Raw genomic sequence first — 27499 nt, 5'->3', positions numbered from 1 at the left:
TTATAGTAGTTATATTATTGTACATAGGTGCAGTATTATAGTAGTTATATTCTTGTACATAGGAGTAGTATTATAGTAGTTATATTCTTGTACATAGGTGCATTTTTATAGTAGTTATATTCTTGTACATAGGAGGTAGTATTATAGTAGATATATTCTTGTACATAGGAGCAGTATTATAGTAGTTATATTCTTGTACATAGGAGCAGTATTATAGTAGTTATATTCTTGTACATAGGAGCAGTATTATAGTAGTTATATTCTTCTACATAGGAGCAGTATTATAGTAGTTATATTCTTGTACATAGGAGCAGTATTATAGTAGTTATATTCTTGTACATAGGAGCAGTATTATAGTAGTTATATTCGTGTACATAGGAGGTAGTATTATAGTAGTTATATTCTTGTACATAGGAGGTAGTATTATAGTAGTTATATTCTTGTACATAGGAGCAGTATTATAGTAGTTATATTCTTGTACATAGGAGTAGTATTATAGTAGTTATATTCTTGTACATAGTAGTATTATAGTAGTTATATTCTTGTACATAGGAGCAGTATTATAGTAGTTATATTCTTGTACATAGGTGCAGTATTATAGTAGTTATATTCTTGTACATAGGAGGTAGTATTATAGTAGTTATATTCTTGTTCATAGGAGCAGTATTATAGTAGCTATATTCTTGTACATAGGAGGTAGTATTATAGTAGTTATATTCTTGTACATAGAATGTAGTATTATAATAGTTATATTCTTGTACATAGTAGTATTATAGTAGTTATATTCTTGTACATAGGAGCAGTATTATAGTAGTTATATTCTTGTTCATAGGAGCAGTATTATAGTAGTTATATTCTTGTACATAGGAGCAGTATTATAGTAGTTATATTCTTGTACATAGGAGTAGTATTATAGTAGTTATATTCTTGTACATAGGAGTAGTATTATAGTAGTTATATTCTTGTACATAGGAGGTAGTATTATAGTAGTTATATTCTTGTACATAGAATGTAGTATTATAGTAGTTATATTCTTGTACATAGTAGTATTATAGTAGTTATATTCTTGTACATAGGAGTAGTATTATAGTAGTTATATTCTTGTACATAGGAGGTAGTATTATAGTAGTTATATTCTTGTACATAGGAGTAGTATTATAGTAGTTATATTCTTGTACATAGTAGTATTATAGTAGTTATATTCTTGTTCATAGGAGCAGTATTATAGTAGTTATATTCTTGTACATAGGAGCAGTATTATAGTAGTTATATTATTGTACATAGGTGCAGTATTATAGTAGTTATATTCTTGTACATAGGAGTAGTATTATAGTAGTTATATTCTTGTACATAGGTGCATTTTTATAGTAGTTATATTCCTGTACATAGGAGGTAGTATTATAGTAGATATATTCTTGTACATAGGAGCAGTATTATAGTAGTTATATTCTTGTACATAGGAGCAGTATTATAGTAGTTATATTCTTGTACATAGGAGTCGTATTATAGTAGTTATATTCTTGTACATAGGAGGTAGTATTATAGTAGTTATATTATTGTACATAGGAGCAGTATTATAGTAGTTATATTCTTCTACATAGGAGCAGTATTATAGTAGTTATATTCGTGTACATAGGAGGTAGTATTATAGTAGTTATATTCTTGTATATAGGAGTAGTATTATAGTAGTTATATTCTTGTACATAGGAGGCAGTATTATAGTAGTTATATTCTTGTACATAGGAGAAGTATTATAGTAGTTATATTCTTGTACATAGGAGCAGTATTATAGTAGTTATATTCTTGTACATAGGAGTAGTATTGTAGTAGTTATATTCTTGTACATAGTAGTATTATAGTAGTTATATTCTTGTACATAGGAGCAGTATTATAGTAGTTATATTCTTGTACATAGGTGCAGTATTATAGTAGTTATATTCTTGTACATAGGAGGTAGTATTATAGTAGTTATATTCTTGTACATAGGAGCAGTATTATAGTAGTTATATTCTTGTACATAGGAGGTAGTATTATAGTAGTTATATTCTTGTACATAGGAGCAGTATTATAGTAGTTATATTCTTGTACATAGGAGGTAGTATTATAGTAGTTATATTCTTGTACATAGGAGCAGTATTATAGTAGTTATATTCTTGTACATAGGAGGTAGTATTATAGTAGTTATATTCTTGTACATAGGAGTAGTATTATAGTAGTTATATTCTTGTACATAGTAGTATTATAGTAGTTATATTCTTGTTCATAGGAGCAGTATTATAGTAGTTATATTCTTGTACATAGGAGCAGTATTATAGTAGTTATATTCTTGTACATAGGTGCAGTATTATAGTAGTTATATTCTTGTACATAGGAGCAGTATTATAATAGTTATATTCTTGTACATAGGTGCAGTATTATAGTAGTTATATTCTTGTACATAGGAGGTAGTATTATAATAGTTATATTCTTGTTCATAGGAGCAGTATTATAGTAGCTATATTCTTGTACATAGGAGCAGTATTATAGTAGTTATATTCTTGTACATAGGTGCAGTATTATAGTAGTTATATTCTTGTACATAGGAGGTAGGATTATAGTAGTTATATTCTTGTACATAGGAGCAGTATTATAGTAGTTATATTCTTGTACATAGGAGGTAGTATTATAGTAGTTATATTCTTGTACATAGGAGCAGTATTATAGTAGTTATATTCTTGTACATAGGTGCAGTATTATAGTAGTTATATTCTTGTACATAGGAGGTAGTATTATAGTAGTTATATTCTTGTTCATAGGAGCAGTATTATAGTAGCTATATTCTTGTACATAGGAGGTAGTATTATAGTAGTTATATTCTTGTACATAGGAGTAGTATTATAGTAGTTATATTCTTGTACATAGGAGCAGTATTATATTAGGTATATTCTTGTACATAGGAGGTAGTATTATAGTAGTTATATTCTTGTACATAGAAGGTAGTATTATAGTAGTTATATTCTTGTACATAGGAGTAGTATTATAGTAGTTATATTCTTGTACATAGGAGTAGTATTATAGTAGTTATATTCTTGTACATAGGAGCAGTATTATAGTAGTTATATTCTTATACATAGGAGTAGTATTATAGTAGTTATATTCTTGTACATATTAGTATTATAGTAGTTATATTCTTGTACATAGGAGTAGTATTATAGTAGTTATATTCTTGTACATAGGAGGTAGTATTATAGTAGTTATATTCTTGTACATAGGAGCAGTATTATAGTAGTTATATTCTTGTACATAGTAGTATTATAGTAGTTATATTCTTGTACATAGTAGTATTATAGTAGTTATATTCTTGTACATAGGAGCAGTATTATAGTAGTTATATTCTTGTACATAGTAGTATTATAGTAGTTATATTCTTGTACATAGGTGCAGTATTATAGTAGTTATATTCTTGTACATAGTTGGTAGTATTATAGTAGTTATATTCTTGTACATAGGAGCAGTTTTATAGTAGTTATATTTTTGTACATAGTAGTATTATAGTAGTTATATTCTTGTTCATAGGAGCAGTATTATAGTAGTTATATTCTTGTATATAGGTGCAGTATTATAGTAGTTGTATTCTTGTACATAGGAGTAGTATTATAGTAGTTATATTCTTGTACATAGGAGGTAGTATTATAGTAGTTATATTCTTGTACATAGGAGCAGTATTATAGTAGTTATATTCTTGTACATAGGAGGTAGTATTATAGTAGTTATATTCTGGTACATAGGAGCAGTATTATAGTAGTTATATTCTTGTACATAGGAGGTAGTATTATAGTAGTTATATTCTTGTACATAGGAGTAGTATTATAGTAGTTATATTCTTGTACATAGTAGTATTATAGTAGTTATATTCTTGTTCATAGGAGCAGTATTATAGTGGTTATATTCTTGTACATAGGAGCAGTATTATAGTAGTTATATTCTTGTACATAGGTGCAGTATTATAGTAGTTATATTCTTGTACATAGGAGGTAGTATTATAGTAGTTATATTCTTGTTCATAGGAGCAGTATTATAGTAGCTATATTCTTGTACATAGGAGCAGTATTATAGTAGTTATATTCTTGTACATAGGTGCAGTATTATAGTAGTTATATTCTTGTACATAGGAGGTAGTATTATAGTAGTTATATTCTTGTACATAGGAGCAGTATTATAGTAGTTATATTCTTGTACATAGGAGGTAGTATTCTAGTAGTTATATTCTTGTACATAGGAGTAGTATTATAGTAGTTATATTCTTGTACATAGGTGCATTTTTATAGTAGTTATATTCTTGTACATAGGAGGTAGTATTATAGTAGATATATTCTTGTACATAGGAGCAGTATTATAGTAGTTATATTCTTGTACATAGGAGCAGTATTATAGTAGTTATATTCTTGTACATAGGAGCAGTATTATAGTAGTTATATTCTTCTACATAGGAGCAGTATTATAGTAGTTATATTCTTGTACATAGGAGCAGTATTATAGTAGTTATATTCTTGTACATAGGAGCAGTATTATAGTAGTTATATTCGTGTACATAGGAGGTAGTATTATAGTAGTTATATTCTTGTACATAGGAGGTAGTATTATAGTAGTTATATTCTTGTACATAGGAGCAGTATTATAGTAGTTATATTCTTGTACATAGGAGTAGTATTATAGTAGTTATATTCTTGTACATAGTAGTATTATAGTAGTTATATTCTTGTACATAGGAGCAGTATTATAGTAGTTATATTCTTGTACATAGGTGCAGTATTATAGTAGTTATATTCTTGTACATAGGAGGTAGTATTATAGTAGTTATATTCTTGTACATAGGAGGTAGTATTATAGTAGTTATATTCTTGTTCATAGGAGCAGTATTATAGTAGCTATATTCTTATACATAGGAGGTAGTATTATAGTAGTTATATTCTTGTACATAGAATGTAGTATTATAGTAGTTATATTCTTGTACATAGTAGTATTATAGTAGTTATATTCTTGTACATAGGAGCAGTATTATAGTAGTTATATTCTTGTTCATAGGAGCAGTATTATAGTAGTTATATTCTTGTACATAGGAGCAGTATTATAGTAGTTATATTCTTGTACATAGGAGCAGTATTATAGTAGTTATATTCTTGTACATAGGAGTAGTATTATAGTAGTTATATTCTTGTACATAGGAGTAGTATTATAGTAGTTATATTCTTGTACATAGGAGGTAGTATTATAGTAGTTATATTCTTGTACATAGAATGTAGTATTATAGTAGTTATATTCTTGTACATAGTAGTATTATAGTAGTTATATTCTTGTACATAGGAGTAGTATTATAGTAGTTATATTCTTGTACATAGGAGGTAGTATTATAGTAGTTATATTCTTGTACATAGGAGTAGTATTATAGTAGTTATATTCTTGTACATAGTAGTATTATAGTAGTTATATTCTTGTTCATAGGAGCAGTATTATAGTAGTTATATTCTTATACATAGGAGCAGTATTATAGTAGTTATATTATTGTACATAGGTGCAGTATTATAGTAGTTATATTCTTGTACATAGGAGTAGTATTATAGTAGTTATATTCTTGTACATAGGTGCATTTTTATAGTAGTTATATTCTTGTACATAGGAGGTAGTATTATAGTAGATATATTCTTGTACATAGGAGCAGTATTATAGTAGTTATATTCTTGTACATAGGAGCAGTATTATAGTAGTTATATTCTTGTACATAGGAGTAGTATTATAGTAGTTATATTCTTGTACATAGGAGGTAGTATTATAGTAGTTATATTATTGTACATAGGAGCAGTATTATAGTAGTTATATTCTTCTACATAGGAGCAGTATTATAGTAGTTATATTCGTGTACATAGGAGGTAGTATTATAGTAGTTATATTCTTGTATATAGGAGTAGTATTATAGTAGTTATATTCTTGTACATAGGAGGCAGTATTATAGTAGTTATATTCTTGTACATAGGAGCAGTATTATAGTAGTTATATTCTTGTACATAGGAGCAGTATTATAGTAGTTATATTCTTGTACATAGGAGCAGTATTATAGTAGTTATATTCTTGTACATAGGAGTAGTATTATAGTAGTTATATTCTTGTACATAGTAGTATTATAGTAGTTATATTCTTGTACATAGGAGCAGTATTATAGTAGTTATATTCTTGTACATAGGTGCAGTATTATAGTAGTTATATTCTTGTACATAGGAGGTAGTATTATAGTAGTTATATTCTTGTTCATAGGAGCAGTATTATAGTAGTTATATTCTTGTACATAGAAGGTAGTATTATAGTAGTTATATTCTTGTACATAGGAGTAGTATTATAGTAGTTATAGTCTTGTATATAGGAGTAGTATTATAGTAGTTATATTCTTGTACATAGTAGTATTATAGTAGTTATATTCTTGTACCTAGGGGGCAGTATTATAGTAGTTATATTCTTGTACATAGGAGTAGTATTATAGTAGTTATATTCTTGTACATAGGAGTAGTATTATAGTAGTTATATTCTTGTACATAGGAGCAGTATTATAGTAGTTATATTCTTGTACATAGGAGAAGTATTATATTAGGTATATTCTTGTACATAGGAGCAGTATTATAGTAGTTATATTCTTGTACATAGGAGCAGTATTATAGTAGTTATATTCTTGTACATAGGAGCAGTATTATAGTAGTTATATTCTTGTACATAGGAGTAGTATTATAGTAGTTATATTCTTGTACATAGGAGTAGTATTATAGTAGTTATATTCTTGTACATAGGAGTAGTATTATAGTAGTTATATTCTTGTACATAGGAGAAGTATTATATTAGGTATATTCTTGTACATAGGAGCAGTATTATAGTAGTTATATTCTTGTACATAGGAGTAGTATTATAGTAGTTATATTCTTGTACATAGGAGTAGTATTATAGTAGTTATATTCTTGTACATAGGAGTAGTATTATAGTAGTTATATTCTTGTACATAGGAGAAGTATTATATTAGGTATATTCTTGTACATAGGAGTAGTATTATAGTAGTTATATTCTTGTACATAGGAGCAGTATTATAGTAGTTATATTCTTGTTCATAGGAGCAGTATTATAGTAGTTATATTCTTGTACATAGGTGCAGTATTATAGTAGTTGTATTCTTGTACATAGGAGTAGTATTATAGTAGTTATATTCTTGTACATAGGAGGTAGTATTATAGTAGTTATATTCTTGTACATAGGTGCAGTATTATAGTAGTTATATTCTTGTACATAGGAGTAGTATTATAGTAGTTATATTCTTGTACATAGGAGTAGTATTATAGTAGTTATATTCTTGTACATAGGAGTAGTATTATAGTAGTTATATTCTTGTACATAGGAGTAGTATTATAGTAGTTATATTCTTGTACATAGGAGTAGTATTATAGTAGTTATATTCTTGTACATAGGAGTAGTACTATAGTAGTTATATTCTTGTACATAGGAGTAGTATTATAGTAGTTATATTCTTGTACATAGGAGTAGTATTATAGTAGTTATATTCTTGTACATAGGAGTAGTACTATAGTAGTTATATTCTTGTACATAGGAGTAGTATTATAGTAGTTATATTCTTGTACATAGGAGAAGTATTATATTAGGTATATTCTTGTACATAGGAGCAGTATTATAGTAGTTATATTCTTGTACATAGGAGCAGTATTATAGTAGTTATATTCTTGTACATAGGAGCAGTATTATAGTAGTTATATTCTTGTACATAGGAGGTAGTATTATAGTAGTTATATTCTTGTATATAGGAGCAGTATTATAGTAGTTATATTCTTGTACATAGGAGTAGTATTATAGTAGTTATATTCTTGTACATAGGAGTAGTATTATAGTAGTTATATTCTTGTACGTAGGAGTAGTATTATAGTAGTTATATTCTTGTACATAGGAGTAGTATTATAGTAGTTATATTCTTGTAAATAGGAGTAGTATTATAGTAGTTATATTCTTGTATATAGGAGGTAGTATTATAGTAGTTATATTCTTGTACATAGGAGGTAGTATTATAGTAGTTATATTCTTGTACATAGGAGCAGTATTATAGTAGTTATATTCTTGTACATAGGAGTAGTATTATAGTAGTTATATTCTTGTACATAGGAGGTAGTATTATAGTAGTTATATTCTTGTACATAGGAGTAGTATTATAGTAGTTATATTCTTGTACATAATAGTATTATAGTAGTTATATTCTTGTTCATAGGAGCAGTATTATAGTAGTTATATTCTTGTACATAGGAGCAGTATTATAGTAGTTATATTCTTGTACATAGGTGCAGTATTATTCTAGTTATATTCTTGTACATAGGAGTAGTATTATAGTAGTTATATTCTTGTACATAGGTGCAGTATTATAGTAGTTATATTCTTGTACATAGGAGGTAGTATTATAGTAGATATATTCTTGTACATAGGAGCAGTATTATAGTAGTTATATTCTTGTACATAGGAGCAGTATTATAGTAGTTATATTCTTGTACATAGGAGTAGTATTATAGTAGTTATATTCTTGTACATAGGAGCAGTATTATAGTAGTTATATTCTTGTACATAGGAGTAGTATTATAGTAGTTATATTCTTGTACATAGGAGTAGTATTATAGTAGTTATATTCTTGTACATAGGAGCAGTATTATAGTAGTTATATTCTTGTACATAGTAGTATTATAGTAGTTATATTCTTGTACATAGGAGCAGTATTATAGTAGTTATATTCTTGTACATAGGAGTAGTATTATAGTAGTTATATTCTTGTACATAGGAGTAGTATTATAGTAGTTATATTCTTGTACATAGGAGCAGTATTATAGTAGTTATATTCTTGTACATAGGAGTAGTATTATAGTAGTTATATTCTTGTACATAGGAGTAGTATTATAGTAGTTATATTCTTGTACATAGGAGCAGTATTATAGTAGTTATATTCTTGTACATAGGAGTAGTATTATAGTAGTTATATTCTTGTACATAGGAGCAGTATTATAGTAGTTATATTCTTGTACATAGGAGTAGTATTATAGTAGTTATATTCTTGTACATAGGAGTAGTATTATAGTAGTTATATTCTTGTACATAGGAGCAGTATTATAGTAGTTATATTCTTGTACATAGGTGCAGTATTATAGTAGTTATATTCTTGTACATAGGAGGTAGTATTATAGTAGTTATATTCTTGTTCATAGGAGCAGTATTATAGTAGCTATATTCTTGTACATAGGAGGTAGTATTATAGTAGTTATATTCTTGTACATAGAAGGTAGTATTATAGTAGTTATATTCTTGTACATAGGAGTAGTATTATAGTAGTTATATTCTTGTACATAGGAGCAGTATTATATTAGGTATATTCTTGTACATAGGAGGTAGTATTATAGTAGTTATATTCTTGTACATAGAAGGTAGTATTATAGTAGTTATATTCTTGTACATAGGAGTAGTATTATAGTAGTTATATTCTTGTACATAGGAGTAGTATTATAGTAGTTATATTCTTGTACATAGGAGCAGTATTATAGTAGTTATATTCTTATACATAGGAGTAGTATTATAGTAGTTATATTCTTGTACATATTAGTATTATAGTAGTTATATTCTTGTACATAGGAGTAGTATTATAGTAGTTATATTCTTGTACATAGGTGCAGTATTATAGTAGTTATATTCTTGTACATAGGAGGTAGTATTATAGTAGTTATATTCTTGTACATAGGAGCAGTATTATAGTAGTTATATTCTTGTACATAGTAGTATTATAGTAGTTATATTCTTGTTCATAGGAGCAGTATTATAGTAGTTATATTCTTGTACATAGGAGCAGTATTATAGTAGTTATATTCTTGTACATAGGTGCAGTATTATAGTAGTTATATTCTTGTACATAGGAGGTAGTATTATAGTAGTTATATTCTTGTACATAGGAGCAGTATTATATTAGTTATATTCTTGTACATAGTAGTATTATAGTAGTTATATTCTTGTTCATAGGAGCAGTATTATAGTAGTTATATTCTTGTACATAGGAGTAGTATTATAGTAGTTATATTCTTGTACATAGTAGTATTATAGTAGTTATATTCTTGTACATAGGAGCAGTATTATAGTAGTTATATTCTTGTACATAGTAGTATTATAGTAGTTATATTCTTGTACATAGGTGCAGTATTATAGTAGTTATATTCTTGTACATAGTTGGTAGTATTATAGTAGTTATATTCTTGTACATAGGAGCAGTATTATAGTAGTTATATTCTTGTACATACGAGCAGTATTATAGTAGTTATATTCTTGTTCATAGGAGCAGTATTATAGTAGTTATATTCTTGTACATAGGTGCAGTATTATAGTAGTTGTATTCTTGTACATAGGAGTAGTATTATAGTAGTTATATTCTTGTACATAGGAGGTAGTATTATAGTAGTTATATTCTTGTACATAGGTGCAGTATTATAGTAGTTATATTCTTGTACATAGGAGGTAGTATTATAGTAGTTATATTCTTGTACATAGGAGCAGTATTATATTAGTTATATTCTTGTACATAGTAGTATTATAGTAGTTATATTCTTGTTCATAGGAGCAGTATTATAGTAGTTATATTCTTGTACATAGGAGTAGTATTATAGTAGTTATATTCTTGTACATAGTAGTATTATAGTAGTTATATTCTTGTACATAGGAGCAGTATTATAGTAGTTATATTCTTGTACATAGTAGTATTATAGTAGTTATATTCTTGTACATAGGTGCAGTATTATAGTAGTTATATTCTTGTACATAGTTGGTAGTATTATAGTAGTTATATTCTTGTACATAGGAGCAGTATTATAGTAGTTATATTCTTGTACATAGGAGCAGTATTATAATAGTTATATTCTTGTTCATAGGAGCAGTATTATAGTAGTTATATTCTTGTACATAGGAGGTAGTATTATAGTAGTTATATTCTTGTTCATAGGAGCAGTATTATAGTAGCTATATTCTTGTACATAGGAGGTAGTATTATAGTAGTTATATTCTTGTACATAGAATGTAGTATTATAATAGTTATATTCTTGTACATAGTAGTATTATAGTAGTTATATTCTTGTACATAGGAGCAGTATTATAGTAGTTATATTCTTGTTCATAGGAGCAGTATTATAGTAGTTATATTCTTGTACATAGGAGCAGTATTATAGTAGTTATATTCTTGTACATAGGAGTAGTATTATAGTAGTTATATTCTTGTACATAGGAGTAGTATTATAGTAGTTATATTCTTGTACATAGGAGGTAGTATTATAGTAGTTATATTCTTGTACATAGAATGTAGTATTATAGTAGTTATATTCTTGTACATAGTAGTATTATAGTAGTTATATTCTTGTACATAGGAGTAGTATTATAGTAGTTATATTCTTGTACATAGGAGGTAGTATTATAGTAGTTATATTCTTGTACATAGGAGTAGTATTATAGTAGTTATATTCTTGTACATAGTAGTATTATAGTAGTTATATTCTTGTTCATAGGAGCAGTATTATAGTAGTTATATTCTTGTACATAGGAGCAGTATTATAGTAGTTATATTATTGTACATAGGTGCAGTATTATAGTAGTTATATTCTTGTACATAGGAGTAGTATTATAGTAGTTATATTCTTGTACATAGGTGCATTTTTATAGTAGTTATATTCCTGTACATAGGAGGTAGTATTATAGTAGATATATTCTTGTACATAGGAGCAGTATTATAGTAGTTATATTCTTGTACATAGGAGCAGTATTATAGTAGTTATATTCTTGTACATAGGAGTCGTATTATAGTAGTTATATTCTTGTACATAGGAGGTAGTATTATAGTAGTTATATTATTGTACATAGGAGCAGTATTATAGTAGTTATATTCTTCTACATAGGAGCAGTATTATAGTAGTTATATTCGTGTACATAGGAGGTAGTATTATAGTAGTTATATTCTTGTATATAGGAGTAGTATTATAGTAGTTATATTCTTGTACATAGGAGGCAGTATTATAGTAGTTATATTCTTGTACATAGGAGAAGTATTATAGTAGTTATATTCTTGTACATAGGAGCAGTATTATAGTAGTTATATTCTTGTACATAGGAGTAGTATTGTAGTAGTTATATTCTTGTACATAGTAGTATTATAGTAGTTATATTCTTGTACATAGGAGCAGTATTATAGTAGTTATATTCTTGTACATAGGTGCAGTATTATAGTAGTTATATTCTTGTACATAGGAGGTAGTATTATAGTAGTTATATTCTTGTACATAGGAGCAGTATTATAGTAGTTATATTCTTGTACATAGGAGGTAGTATTATAGTAGTTATATTCTTGTACATAGGAGCAGTATTATAGTAGTTATATTCTTGTACATAGGAGGTAGTATTATAGTAGTTATATTCTTGTACATAGGAGCAGTATTATAGTAGTTATATTCTTGTACATAGGAGGTAGTATTATAGTAGTTATATTCTTGTACATAGGAGTAGTATTATAGTAGTTATATTCTTGTACATAGTAGTATTATAGTAGTTATATTCTTGTTCATAGGAGCAGTATTATAGTAGTTATATTCTTGTACATAGGAGCAGTATTATAGTAGTTATATTCTTGTACATAGGTGCAGTATTATAGTAGTTATATTCTTGTACATAGGAGCAGTATTATAATAGTTATATTCTTGTACATAGGTGCAGTATTATAGTAGTTATATTCTTGTACATAGGAGGTAGTATTATAATAGTTATATTCTTGTTCATAGGAGCAGTATTATAGTAGCTATATTCTTGTACATAGGAGCAGTATTATAGTAGTTATATTCTTGTACATAGGTGCAGTATTATAGTAGTTATATTCTTGTACATAGGAGGTAGGATTATAGTAGTTATATTCTTGTACATAGGAGCAGTATTATAGTAGTTATATTCTTGTACATAGGAGGTAGTATTATAGTAGTTATATTCTTGTACATAGGAGCAGTATTATAGTAGTTATATTCTTGTACATAGGTGCAGTATTATAGTAGTTATATTCTTGTACATAGGAGGTAGTATTATAGTAGTTATATTCTTGTTCATAGGAGCAGTATTATAGTAGCTATATTCTTGTACATAGGAGGTAGTATTATAGTAGTTATATTCTTGTTCATAGGAGTAGTATTATAGTAGTTATATTCTTGTACATAGGAGCAGTATTATATTAGGTATATTCTTGTACATAGGAGGTAGTATTATAGTAGTTATATTCTTGTACATAGAAGGTAGTATTATAGTAGTTATATTCTTGTACATAGGAGTAGTATTATAGTAGTTATATTCTTGTACATAGGAGTAGTATTATAGTAGTTATATTCTTGTACATAGGAGCAGTATTATAGTAGTTATATTCTTATACATAGGAGTAGTATTATAGTAGTTATATTCTTGTACATATTAGTATTATAGTAGTTATATTCTTGTACATAGGAGTAGTATTATAGTAGTTATATTCTTGTACATAGGAGGTAGTATTATAGTAGTTATATTCTTGTACATAGGAGCAGTATTATAGTAGTTATATTCTTGTACATAGTAGTATTATAGTAGTTATATTCTTGTACATAGTAGTATTATAGTAGTTATATTCTTGTACATAGGAGCAGTATTATAGTAGTTATATTCTTGTACATAGTAGTATTATAGTAGTTATATTCTTGTACATAGGTGCAGTATTATAGTAGTTATATTCTTGTACATAGTTGGTAGTATTATAGTAGTTATATTCTTGTACATAGGAGCAGTTTTATAGTAGTTATATTTTTGTACATAGTAGTATTATAGTAGTTATATTCTTGTTCATAGGAGCAGTATTATAGTAGTTATATTCTTGTATATAGGTGCAGTATTATAGTAGTTGTATTCTTGTACATAGGAGTAGTATTATAGTAGTTATATTCTTGTACATAGGAGGTAGTATTATAGTAGTTATATTCTTGTACATAGGAGCAGTATTATAGTAGTTATATTCTTGTACATAGGAGGTAGTATTATAGTAGTTATATTCTGGTACATAGGAGCAGTATTATAGTAGTTATATTCTTGTACATAGGAGGTAGTATTATAGTAGTTATATTCTTGTACATAGGAGTAGTATTATAGTAGTTATATTCTTGTACATAGTAGTATTATAGTAGTTATATTCTTGTTCATAGGAGCAGTATTATAGTGGTTATATTCTTGTACATAGGAGCAGTATTATAGTAGTTATATTCTTGTACATAGGTGCAGTATTATAGTAGTTATATTCTTGTACATAGGAGGTAGTATTATAGTAGTTATATTCTTGTTCATAGGAGCAGTATTATAGTAGCTATATTCTTGTACATAGGAGCAGTATTATAGTAGTTATATTCTTGTACATAGGTGCAGTATTATAGTAGTTATATTCTTGTACATAGGAGGTAGTATTATAGTAGTTATATTCTTGTACATAGGAGCAGTATTATAGTAGTTATATTCTTGTACATAGGAGGTAGTATTCTAGTAGTTATATTCTTGTACATAGGAGTAGTATTATAGTAGTTATATTCTTGTACATAGGTGCATTTTTATAGTAGTTATATTCTTGTACATAGGAGGTAGTATTATAGTAGATATATTCTTGTACATAGGAGCAGTATTATAGTAGTTATATTCTTGTACATAGGAGCAGTATTATAGTAGTTATATTCTTGTACATAGGAGCAGTATTATAGTAGTTATATTCTTCTACATAGGAGCAGTATTATAGTAGTTATATTCTTGTACATAGGAGCAGTATTATAGTAGTTATATTCTTGTACATAGGAGCAGTATTATAGTAGTTATATTCGTGTACATAGGAGGTAGTATTATAGTAGTTATATTCTTGTACATAGGAGGTAGTATTATAGTAGTTATATTCTTGTACATAGGAGCAGTATTATAGTAGTTATATTCTTGTACATAGGAGTAGTATTATAGTAGTTATATTCTTGTACATAGTAGTATTATAGTAGTTATATTCTTGTACATAGGAGCAGTATTATAGTAGTTATATTCTTGTACATAGGTGCAGTATTATAGTAGTTATATTCTTGTACATAGGAGGTAGTATTATAGTAGTTATATTCTTGTACATAGGAGGTAGTATTATAGTAGTTATATTCTTGTTCATAGGAGCAGTATTATAGTAGCTATATTCTTATACATAGGAGGTAGTATTATAGTAGTTATATTCTTGTACATAGAATGTAGTATTATAGTAGTTATATTCTTGTACATAGTAGTATTATAGTAGTTATATTCTTGTACATAGGAGCAGTATTATAGTAGTTATATTCTTGTTCATAGGAGCAGTATTATAGTAGTTATATTCTTGTACATAGGAGCAGTATTATAGTAGTTATATTCTTGTACATAGGAGCAGTATTATAGTAGTTATATTCTTGTACATAGGAGTAGTATTATAGTAGTTATATTCTTGTACATAGGAGTAGTATTATAGTAGTTATATTCTTGTACATAGGAGGTAGTATTATAGTAGTTATATTCTTGTACATAGAATGTAGTATTATAGTAGTTATATTCTTGTACATAGTAGTATTATAGTAGTTATATTCTTGTACATAGGAGTAGTATTATAGTAGTTATATTCTTGTACATAGGAGGTAGTATTATAGTAGTTATATTCTTGTACATAGGAGTAGTATTATAGTAGTTATATTCTTGTACATAGTAGTATTATAGTAGTTATATTCTTGTTCATAGGAGCAGTATTATAGTAGTTATATTCTTATACATAGGAGCAGTATTATAGTAGTTATATTATTGTACATAGGTGCAGTATTATAGTAGTTATATTCTTGTACATAGGAGTAGTATTATAGTAGTTATATTCTTGTACATAGGTGCATTTTTATAGTAGTTATATTCTTGTACATAGGAGGTAGTATTATAGTAGATATATTCTTGTACATAGGAGCAGTATTATAGTAGTTATATTCTTGTACATAGGAGCAGTATTATAGTAGTTATATTCTTGTACATAGGAGTAGTATTATAGTAGTTATATTCTTGTACATAGGAGGTAGTATTATAGTAGTTATATTATTGTACATAGGAGCAGTATTATAGTAGTTATATTCTTCTACATAGGAGCAGTATTATAGTAGTTATATTCGTGTACATAGGAGGTAGTATTATAGTAGTTATATTCTTGTATATAGGAGTAGTATTATAGTAGTTATATTCTTGTACATAGGAGGCAGTATTATAGTAGTTATATTCTTGTACATAGGAGCAGTATTATAGTAGTTATATTCTTGTACATAGGAGCAGTATTATAGTAGTTATATTCTTGTACATAGGAGTAGTATTATAGTAGTTATATTCTTGTACATAGTAGTATTATAGTAGTTATATTCTTGTACATAGGAGCAGTATTATAGTAGTTATATTCTTGTACATAGGTGCAGTATTATAGTAGTTATATTCTTGTACATAGGAGGTAGTATTATAGTAGTTATATTCTTGTTCATAGGAGCAGTATTATAGTAGTTATATTCTTGTACATAGAAGGTAGTATTATAGTAGTTATATTCTTGTACATAGGAGTAGTATTATAGTAGTTATAGTCTTGTATATAGGAGTAGTATTATAGTAGTTATATTCTTGTACATAGTAGTATTATAGTAGTTATATTCTTGTACCTAGGGGGCAGTATTATAGTAGTTATATTCTTGTACATAGGAGTAGTATTATAGTAGTTATATTCTTGTACATAGGAGTAGTATTATAGTAGTTATATTCTTGTACATAGGAGCAGTATTATAGTAGTTATATTCTTGTACATAGGAGAAGTATTATATTAGGTATATTCTTGTACATAGGAGCAGTATTATAGTAGTTATATTCTTGTACATAGGAGCAGTATTATAGTAGTTATATTCTTGTACATAGGAGCAGTATTATAGTAGTTATATTCTTGTACATAGGAGTAGTATTATAGTAGTTATATTCTTGTACATAGGAGTAGTATTATAGTAGTTATATTCTTGTACATAGGAGTAGTATTATAGTAGTTATATTCTTGTACATAGGAGAAGTATTATATTAGGTATATTCTTGTACATAGGAGCAGTATTATAGTAGTTATATTCTTGTACATAGGAGTAGTATTATAGTAGTTATATTCTTGTACATAGGAGTAGTATTATAGTAGTTATATTCTTGTACATAGGAGTAGTATTATAGTAGTTATATTCTTGTACATAGGAGAAGTATTATATTAGGTATATTCTTGTACATAGGAGTAGTATTATAGTAGTTATATTCTTGTACATAGGAGCAGTATTATAGTAGTTATATTCTTGTACATAGGAGTAGTATTATAGTAGTTATATTCTTGTACATAGGAGTAGTATTATAGTAGTTATATTCTTGTACATAGGAGTAGTATTATAGTAGTTATATTCTTGTACATAGGAGTAGTATTATAGTAGTTATATTCTTGTACATAGGAGTAGTATTATAGTAGTTATATTCTTGTACATAGGAGTAGTATTATAGTAGTTATATTCTTGTACATAGGAGTAGTACTATAGTAGTTATATTCTTGTACATAGGAGTAGTATTATAGTAGTTATATTCTTGTACATAGGAGTAGTATTATAGTAGTTATATTCTTGTACATAGGAGTAGTACTATAGTAGTTATATTCTTGTACATAGGAGTAGTATTATAGTAGTTATATTCTTGTACATAGGAGAAGTATTATATTAGGTATATTCTTGTACATAGGAGCAGTATTATAGTAGTTATATTCTTGTACATAGGAGCAGTATTATAGTAGTTATATTCTTGTACATAGGAGCAGTATTATAGTAGTTATATTCTTGTACATAGGAGGTAGTATTATAGTAGTTATATTCTTGTATATAGGAGCAGTATTATAGTAGTTATATTCTTGTACATAGGAGTAGTATTATAGTAGTTATATTCTTGTACATAGGAGTAGTATTATAGTAGTTATATTCTTGTACGTAGGAGTAGTATTATAGTAGTTATATTCTTGTACATAGGAGTAGTATTATAGTAGTTATATTCTTGTACATAGGAGTAGTATTATAGTAGTTATATTCTTGTATATAGGAGGTAGTATTATAGTAGTTATATTCTTGTACATAGGGGCAGTATTACACCAGTTAGTGTTACTCACTGTCAGTACGTGCGGTAGTTCTTGTGCCACCATTTCCCGGAATTCCTTCTTGTTCATCTTGTCATGTTTTCCTTTCTTCTTGGCATAGTCGTAAAACTTTCGGACCAAAATTTCGATAGCGGATTCCAGCTCGGTGCAGCCTGACGCCATATGTGCAGAGCGCTGAGCTCACCTTGGTGCAGAGAGTGACATTCAGGATGAGATATCACTGGCGCGCTCTGTAGAGTGTAAGCTCTTGGGGTGCGATGTATTCTAGTACAGACATCTGGATTCGAGATCTTCCCCCTTGTTGTATTTATGTAGAGAAAAAATATTTTACAACATTTTAGACAGATAAAAAAATAGTGAGGTTAGATGGAGAGCGGCGATCCTGAGGAGTCAACAGGAAAGGAGGCGGAAGACTCCGGAATAGTCACATGTCCTGTACTATATACTAAGGGTTAATGTCATATAATGGCCGTACATCCTGTACTACAAAGGGTTAAATGTCATATAACGCCCGCATGTCCTGTACTACAAAGGGTTAATGTCATATAACGCCCGCATGTCCTGTATTACATACAAAGGGTTAACGCCATATAGCATCTGCTTGGTCTCTAGGGCTCTGTACACATAGTGAGGGTGAGGCGGCTGTATATATGTGTATTCTATATACCCTGCAGGTTGTGTAACACAATATAACAGGTGTATACGGGGAGTTACCTTGTCCATGACCCCAGGAATTCTCCACCTGGCAGGTGTATCTGCAGATTGTATAGTGTGTATACAGTGTGTAGAGTATACAGTGTATGTGTAGTGTGTGTACGGTGTGTCTGTAGTGTATATACAGTGTGTAGTGTGTGTATATAGTATATATCCAGGCTGGTATTACCTCCTGGCTCCGGCCTCTGCTCCCGGCTCTTCCCTTCCTCCTTCTCCCTCATTTCATGGCTGTTTCCTGTCCGACCCCGAGATCCTCCCCCGACTGCTGAGTGACAGGAATAGCAGGGAGGAGAGGCGGTGTATACATGTGCTCTATAGACCTGCAGGATATACATGTGCTATATACACCTTCAGTATATACATGTGCTATATACATCTTCAGTATATACATGTGCTATATACATCTTCAGTATATACATGTGCTATATACACCTTCAGTATATACATGTGCTATATACACCTTCAGTATATACATGTGCTCTATAGACCTGCAGTATATACATGTGTTATATAGACCTGCAGTGATCAAATCAAACAAGCTTTATTGGCACGTCCGAATAGATATTTGGCATTGCCATAGCTGATAAAGTGGGAAGGAGGGGGGGAGGGGAGTTGGATTCGGGTGGGTGAGTGGTGGGTGTGGGGGGGAGGGGTTTGGGGTATAACAGTCCGTGGAGTCTCGTCTTCCTCTTCGTTGGTGACTGCTATATGGGGAGGTGGGGGTGGGTGGGGAGGGTGTATTGGGATAAATATAACAGTCCATGGAGTCTCATCTTCCTCTGGTTTGGTGACAGCTGGACACGTATTGGGCAGCGATCTCCACAGTGGCCTCTTCTTCTCCCAGTAGGATGTAGAGTTTCCTCTTCTCCCAGTCTGGGATGTGGGCAGAGAGTCTTTGGTAGTAGACGGCCCTCACAGCTGAGTATTTGGTGCAGTGTAGCAGGAAGTGGGTCTGGTCTTCTAGGGCCCCCTGGTCACAGTGCTGGCACAGTCTGTTCTCCCGTGGCTTGTACGTCTGCCTGTATCGCCCCGTCTCTATCTCTAGGTTGTGGGCGCTCAGTCTGTACCGGCTCAGGGTCTGTCTGTGCTTGGGGTGGCGTATTCTCTCCAGGTAGGTGGCCATGGTGTAGTCCCTTTGTAGGGATTGGTACACATTGGTGAGTTTCTTGGAGTTATTTATTTCGTTTCTCCATTCTTCAATGTACCGCTCTCTGTTTGCCTCTGTGGTCGCCTTTATTTCGGCCTTGGTTATCATCTGTTGGTGTTTTTGGTTTGGTGGTTGGCTGCTGTTTGGTTGGTGAGTGTCTGGTTTGCTCCGGTGGCTTAGCCATGCTTGGTGGTGGTAGGAGTCGCTCCCCTGGATGTGTGCCTGGAAAGCTAGCGCCCTCTTCTGTATGGTGAGCCATAGGGGGAGTCTGCCTAGCTCTGCCCTGCAGGCCATGTTGGTGGTGTTGCGATGGACATGGAGCAGGTATTTGCAGAACTCCAGGTGGAAGTTCTCTGTTGGGCTGGAATCCCACCTTGACTGGTCTGGGTAGGTGGCTGGGCCCCAAACCTCACTGCCATAGAGAAGGATCGGGGAGATGACAGCGTCAAATATCTTCATCCAGACCCTCACCGGTGGTTTGAGGTGGTACAGTTGTCTTCTGATGGCGTAGAAGGTTCTGCAGGCTTTTGCTTTCAGGGTTTCTATTGCTGCTTTGAAGCTTCCTGATTGGCTGAGCTCCAGCCCCAGGTAGGTGTAGCTGTTGGTTTTCTCCAGTGTGGAGCCGTTCAGTGTGAATTGTGAGGTGGTGGAGGCTTTATTGTGGCCCTTCTTCTGGAATACCATGACTTTGGTCTTCTTCTGGTTGATGGGTAGGGCCCATGTGGTGCTGAATTTTTCCAGCACTGACAGGCTTTTTTGGAGGTCTTTCTCGGTGGGGGCCAGGAGTAGGAGGTCGTCGGCCTTCAACTCGGACAGCCGAGCCAAACACTGTCATTGCCTTCAGGAGACCCGACCTCCGACCGATATAGATAATCAAGACATCTGTAATCTGGGAAAACTACCGGCCACCAGAAGATATCCATATATATATATATATATATATATATATATATATATAATAAGGTACTCTCTCCCCTGCCGCGGTCCCGGGGCTCACCCTTCTAGGGTCTTAGTGAATAATTGGGTCACCGACGCCAAGTGGTCCATACCTCCGATGGTTTCCCCTCTTGCATTAGTCCACTCAGCTAGTTATGTGTGTATCTATTGTGCTTATGTTGGGCAATGCCTGGAGTCGTGGCCATGTATACCTGACGCACCCTACAAAGGTGCTATAACTGAATTAATAGCTTAGGCGGCGCACCCCAATTATCTGTGTAGGCAATGATATTAAGTAATACCTGATCCCGCTAATCTAGTAGGTAAAGAGGAGTGGCTTGAGCAGGAAAGGAGGAGTGGCTTGAGCCGGAAAGGAGGAGTGGCTTGAGCCGGAAAGGAGGAGTGGCTTGAGCCGGAAAGGAGGAGTGGCTTGAGCAGGAAAGGAGGAGTGGCTTGAGCAGGAAAGGAGGAGTAGCTTGAGCAGGAAAGGAGGAGTGGCTTGAGCAGGAACGGAGGAGTGGCTTGAGGAGGTAAGAAGGAGTGGCTTGAGCAGGTAAGGAGGAGTGGCTTGAGCAGGTAAGGAGGAGTGGCTTGAGCTGGTAAGGAGGAGTGGCTTGAGCAGGTAAGGAGGAGTGACTTTAGTAGGTAAGGAGGAGTGGCTTGAGCAGGTAAGGAGGAGTGGCTTGAGCTGGTAAGGAGGAGTGGCTTGAGCAGGTAAGGAGGAGTGACTTTAGTAGGTAAGGAGGAGTGGCTTGAGCAGGTAAGGAGGAGTGGCTTGAGCAGGAAAGGAGGAGTGGCTTGAGCAGATAAGGAGGAGTGACTTGAGCAGGAAAGGAGGAGTGGCTTCAGCAGGTAAGGAGGAGTGGCTTGAGCAGGTAAGGAGGAGTGGCTTGAGCAGGTAAGGAGGAGTGGCTTCAGCAGGAGGAGTGGTTTGAGCAGCTGTCAGGGGTACAACATTATGCTATTATACCCACTGACATTAGCTCCTCCTATAGTCTCCCCTTAGCCATGGACGTGAAGGAGTAGCCGCATTATCTGCTATCCCATCCACTTAGTAATGTTCACCATATACTTCTCCTTGTACGGACTGTCCCGGCCCCTAACCCGGCTACCCATGAAGAGTAAACAATGCAATAACCCGCATAGTATATGTCTGGTAAATCTGTAGCATACAACCATAGAGGTCAGGATATCGCTCTATACACCAGTATATACAGGTATTCTAATCTGTGGCTCGTACCCACCAAAAACAGGTTCACCTAGGCCACCCACCCTCTGCTGTGCCCCCTGGAAGATTACCCTTCAGGGCTGTATTTCTCTGATATACCCCTCATAGATAATAGATGAATATCACATGTTGCTGAGATAGCTGCATCGGGTAAAGGCGGCCATTATATAGGCCGCTCCGCAGGACCGCTCCTGCAGGCCAACGTAACGTCCACATAGGCCCAGTGTTCAGGCCTGATCTGTAGCTTCCATCTATATCATTAACTTCTATATCTGGTTTTGGGTACCAAACCCTTCTACCTGATGGAGCGGTCCCAAGAGCTCCCGGCTACGGACGCAAACTGTTGAACCCACTTAAATTAAAACATATGGAAAGTGAACACAGCCCCCGTACAAAGTGCTTGTATAGTGTGCGATACTTTAGAAATACTCTGCTTGGGTGCTCAAGGCTTCATACCTCCCGGTCCAGGCCATATAAACAGGAAAACAAAAATGGAAGTCGGCACTCCAATTAATATCCAAAAATTAAAATATACTTTTAATGTCCATAATTAAAATGAATTGACAAACACAGAAGACCAGTGCAAAAACTTGAAAAATACGAAAACAACACTTACAGCATGATGAAAAAATAGACGTGCTCAAAGCATAAATGAACCAGCGTTAGTAGCCTACGCGTTTCAGGGCTTTAGCCCCTTACTCATGGCAGAAAAAAACCTGGGCTCTGGGGGGCGCCATGACACTCAACTGCATGCTAACCCAAAATGGAAATACCCCTAGTAGACTGGCTGATCCTGCTACTGTCTAATAAGCCTGGGGTCCACCAGTGTACGTCACAGCCCGGAGAGAGGTGAGTCACGGCAGTGTAGGGTCCCATCTCAGGGGGTCTCGTCTTGTCACTGGAAGATGGGCCTATGGTTTGTAAACCAAGAACTTCATCTTCCTGTACATGTTTGTAGTAATATTCTTGGAGCAACTTTTTGTGTTGTCGTTACTGTGTGTTCTGTCCACCGTATACAGACCCCGGGTTAGTCCCTGTGATCTTTTCTATACTCTGTACCTGACCTCAGCTTGTTCTTGACCTCTCCTACCTGCCCTAACCATTTCCTTTGACTACCCGACCTTTGACCATGCACAAACTCTACCAGCCCTGACCTCAGCTTGTACCTGAATTCTTATTCTGTCTGATAGTACTTAGAGAGAGTGCCGCCATGTGTAGACCCTTTAACGCCGAGCTATAGATGAAGAGTCGGACAACATTAGGTCTTCTAGGTCTCGTTACATCTTTATTTAGTCAGTCGGTGATACATATACTGGTTACAGACAAAACATTATCACTGAGTCAGAGATGTTCTGCCCCCTGATGACTGTGCAGGGGATAACAGGGCAGGTCTTCAGTGCTGCTCCTGGTAATTTATGGCCATCTGCTTGCACAGCATCTCGCCGATCTTCCCGATCAATGTCCAGTAGTCATCAAAACTAATATTCCCGTCCTGTTCCATATCTAAGGACTCCACGAGCTGGTGAATCGCTACCGTACTCTGCGTGTTCTAGGGGAAGAGAGGAAATGTCATCAATATACCGTAATAGAACCAAGTCAGTGCGATCTCACTAGCGCCACCTCTAGAAGCCAAGGTCCAAATTATAACCTATCAGAACACATATTATAGTAGTTATATTCTTGTACATAAGAGTAGTTTTAGGGTGCGTTCACATGATTTAACGTTGCGCGTGATCTGGCACGTATACACGGCTGCAAAATCACGAGCGCAAAATAACGCGACGTATACGCTCCTAACTCCCATTGAAATGAATGGGAACATTTTGAGCACGTCAGCTGCCGGCACGTGTATACGTGCCAGATCACGTGCAACGTTACATCATGTGAATGCACCCTTATAGTAGTTATATTCTTGTACATAGGGGGAAGTATTATAATAGGTATAATGTTTCTTACAGTCAGGATATGTGGCAGCTCTTGCACCACCATCTCACGAAATTCCTTCTCGTTGATCTTGTCATGCTTTCCGTGCTTCTTGCCGTAGTCATAAAATTTATGGACCAAAGTCTCGAGAGCTGACTCTAGTTCGGTGTAGGTTGATGCCATTTCTGCACTGCGTTGAGTTCACCTTAATAGAGAGATTGGTGAGTTGTGAGTGAACTTGGTCTAGACCCGGGGTCAGCTACATTTGGCATTTCTGTCGGGGGCGGCACGTCAGGCATATTTACTCGGCACAGGGTTCTCACTAATGTTTATAACACTGCTGATCCATGTAGTTCCTCTGTCTCATGGACCACGAGACCTGGCATCCTAGTGCCCGGGCTGTGAGCTCGCCTAGTCAGGGGGCGGCAATTGTCTGTTCAATTCATTTCTGTACATTGAAACAAGTGAAAACATAAAGTATGATATGGCGGCTGTATATGGTAAAGCAGATGTTTGTTCATTTCAGCAAGGCTGGCCAGGGTTATATGGATTTATAGAACCAATATATCCGGGCCATGTGAGGGACATGCTCTACCTCCTCCACCACCTCCACTTCCACCACCTCTAAAGATGTCTTACTCTCTGGCCTGTAGGTCTTACCTTTTCTACTATCCTTCACATGGCTGGGACACATCTGCATTAACTTCAGACATTTCGATCAAAATTCTGGAGCATGAATTCCTGCGTGGAGAACTTTTTGGGTTTGCCAAAATGATGGGCACCATAGTGGATACCCAATGAACCCTAATTATAGTCAGGGGATCTGTCAGACTCCATTAGTGGCCATCACTGGACAGATCCATCGCAAGACGGAATAGAAAGACAACTGGCTGGAGCAGGAGTTAGAGGGGAGTTCACCAATGCGCTTCTCCTTGCTCCATCCAGTTGTCTTACACCGAAACAAAAGACATGGAGGAGAGAAGGGACATGACTGATATCCTGAGATGTACAGAGAACATTTCTGGCTGGAGTGGTGGAGTTTCACTTCACCGGAGCAGACTTCATTCAGTGAACCCCACACACTTTCAATCAGGTTGCCTCAAAATTTGGGAAACAAATTATGGTGGGCTATATAGGCTGCAGCTACACATTGGCAGGCTGTCAGTTAAGTGGTAGCAAGTAACCAGATCAGTCCCCTAATAACACGACATAAAGTCAGGATAACACCTAACAATTGTGTCTCACGATACGCAAAGTCCCCACGAAATGGCCGTCCATTGAGGTATAAGGGTTCTATCCCTGGCCTACGATGTCGCATGGATGACGTTACGGTTCACTAGCCTAACCTGACACCAGACCTCCATTTGTGGGAAAGCTGCACCTGGCCTAACCTAAAATACATATCTTGTGGGAAGGAATAACCCACAGCCAAAAGGTTGCTTGAGTGACAATTACTGAAGATGTCTGGGCACCTTATGGGCGCTCCAAGAACTTGTTATTTGCTAGCCCACTATACAGTTACTTAAGGTCTCATCCACCAGAGACTTCTATATCTCCAGATCTCCTCTGGTCGATGACTAAACAAGTTGTTTTTCAGATTCAGGAGTCTCCAATTCCTGTTATTGCATATATACACCCCCGGGACCATGCGACTACCATCAGGTATGATAAAGTAACCCATAATTACAAAATGCCCCTGAGAAATTCCACCAACCATCAGGTTATCATTTTCTTCAGTTTGCCCCGGGGGCCTTGATACCACACCGATTCCCATAACCGTTCCCTCCTTCGCTTGCACATTAACCCAAAAAGTCTCCAGCTCTTCGTGTGTTTTCTGAGATACTCGGAAAGACTCCACCACCACTTACGCAACATACCCCGGATGGGGGGTATCTCGATGATCGTGTGGGTCCTGGGTATGGTAGCCAAGTGCTGTCCCCTTCCCCAGTACTTGTCAGTAGAGGAGAGTCAGGACACCACCACACACATCCGATGGTTTGGCCAATTTACATCTACTTTGTATGATCAGTTCTTTTCCTATGTTAAAGGGGCTTTTCCCATGAAAAGTAGGGGTCGTAGCGATCGGACCCCCACTGATCTGCAAGTTATCCACTATCCTATGGGTATCGAGTAACCAATTTAGTGGTAAAACCTCTTTAAGTAGAACAGGAGCTCTTGAAAATTTGGCTCTTGACATAGGTGTTGAGTGTTTGGCCGATAGCTATCTCTCCCAACCCCACAAGTATGAACACTTGGCTTAAGCAAACAGTGCCGGAACCCGGGAAGTCTCTGCCAGACTTGGCTGATGCCCTGGACTGCTTTACAACTAACAATATCCAAAGTACAACTAAAAGTAAATGCAACAAATTAGCAGGTTTTATTTTTTATGCAATTTTTTTTTTATGCATAGACGATCAATTCTTCCAGTTCTCTCACTTACCTTCGCCCAGTTGTGTAAGTTTTGAAGCCCCGGACTTCTGTCTTGCTGCACGTCTGTGGTGATGCTCTCACAAGGACTCACTGGTGTAAAATCCCACCTCTGACACCTTTTTTTGCAGGTACAGCTTCATAAGGCACTAACTCTTATCATATGCAGATTAGAGCACACCCTATTCAATCCACACCTGGGCCCTGGGCAGGAATTAACCCCTTACAGCCACAGACCGTTCTGGTGTTTTTGGAAACCTTGACGTTGTTGTCCAAGACTTGATATGGATGGCCTGTCCTAGTGAGTAGGAGTTGATCTGCCATCAATATCGAGTCTCGGACAACCCCTGTAACATTTTTTTCCATTGAAAGAGCTGTATGGGAGCTTGTTTTTTTCAGGATGAGATGTATTTTGATGGTACAAGTCTGGAGTGGAACATAACTAGATTCCTAAATTAATTTTTAGGACCTTCCCTAACCCCAGCCCCACTGGAAATCTGTCGATCTGATCCACTCTATAACAACGTAGAAGACAACACAATATTTTGGATTCATAGTCTGCCTGGCCGATGGGTATGTCCGCCTACTAATAGAGTCTCCTACCACCAGTATCCCCAATCTTCCTAGAACAGTTGTTCATCTCAGTGGCTAGGCGTGTCCCCTAATGTGGACTTACATCCCTAATATTAGCCAAATGGGTAACTACCCGTTACCAACCTACTGACTTGGAGATGCTGAGCTTGCCGACCTGCACCAAGAATAGTTTGTCCATTGAGCAAAACGGAGATGAGCTACATTTTTTAGCCTTGTTGATTCTAAGACTAAACCA

At 33.8% G+C, this 27499-nt stretch overlaps 2 protein-coding genes across 3 annotated transcripts in view; both read right to left on the bottom strand.

The window, feature by feature from the left end:
* The window catches only part of LOC142186388 (protein S100-A16-like), a 42775-nt gene extending 23531 nt beyond the window's left edge, over nucleotides 1-19244 (bottom strand). The window contains exons 1-2 of one of the 2 annotated variants that reach the window (XM_075261234.1): nucleotides 19179-19244; nucleotides 18308-18592 (exon numbers count right to left, since the gene is read on the bottom strand). In XM_075261234.1, coding sequence (XP_075117335.1) covers nucleotides 18308-18457 — 150 coding nt within the window. In that variant the 5' untranslated portion in view covers nucleotides 18458-18592; nucleotides 19179-19244. Of the gene's footprint in view, nucleotides 1-18307; nucleotides 18601-19178 lie in introns of those variants that run through there. The other variant, XM_075261233.1, reaches the window with a different exon arrangement.
* A 4355-nt stretch (nucleotides 19245-23599) lies between these two features.
* On the bottom strand, nucleotides 23600-26769 carry LOC142186389 (protein S100-A16-like). The gene is made up of 3 exons (XM_075261235.1): nucleotides 26684-26769; nucleotides 24277-24448; nucleotides 23600-23869 (listed from the first exon to the last, which is right to left on the bottom strand). Exons 2-3 carry the CDS (start codon nucleotides 24424-24426, stop codon nucleotides 23714-23716), a joined length of 306 nt encoding a protein of 101 aa, XP_075117336.1. The 5' UTR covers nucleotides 24427-24448; nucleotides 26684-26769; the 3' UTR covers nucleotides 23600-23713.
* Between the last annotated feature and the right edge of the window lie 730 nt (nucleotides 26770-27499).

The sequence above is a fragment of the Leptodactylus fuscus genome (genome assembly GCF_031893055.1).
Source record: "Leptodactylus fuscus isolate aLepFus1 chromosome 7 unlocalized genomic scaffold, aLepFus1.hap2 SUPER_7_unloc_1, whole genome shotgun sequence".
NCBI classification, from domain to species: Eukaryota; Metazoa; Chordata; class Amphibia; order Anura; family Leptodactylidae; genus Leptodactylus; species Leptodactylus fuscus.
Note: the sequence above shows the minus strand (reverse complement) of the source record. Positions and strands in the feature narration are given on the sequence as shown.

What these genes read in the sequence shown, in the direction of transcription:
- LOC142186389 (XM_075261235.1), bottom strand. Translation starts at nt 24,426, where the DNA reads ATGGCATCAACCTACACCGAACTAGAGTCAGCTCTCGAGACTTTGGTC. An exon ending in AGCTGCCACATATCCTGACT is followed by an intron (nt 23,870 to 24,276) that starts GTAAGAAACATT and finishes CTCTTCCCCTAG; the next exon opens with AACACGCAGAGTACGGTAGC.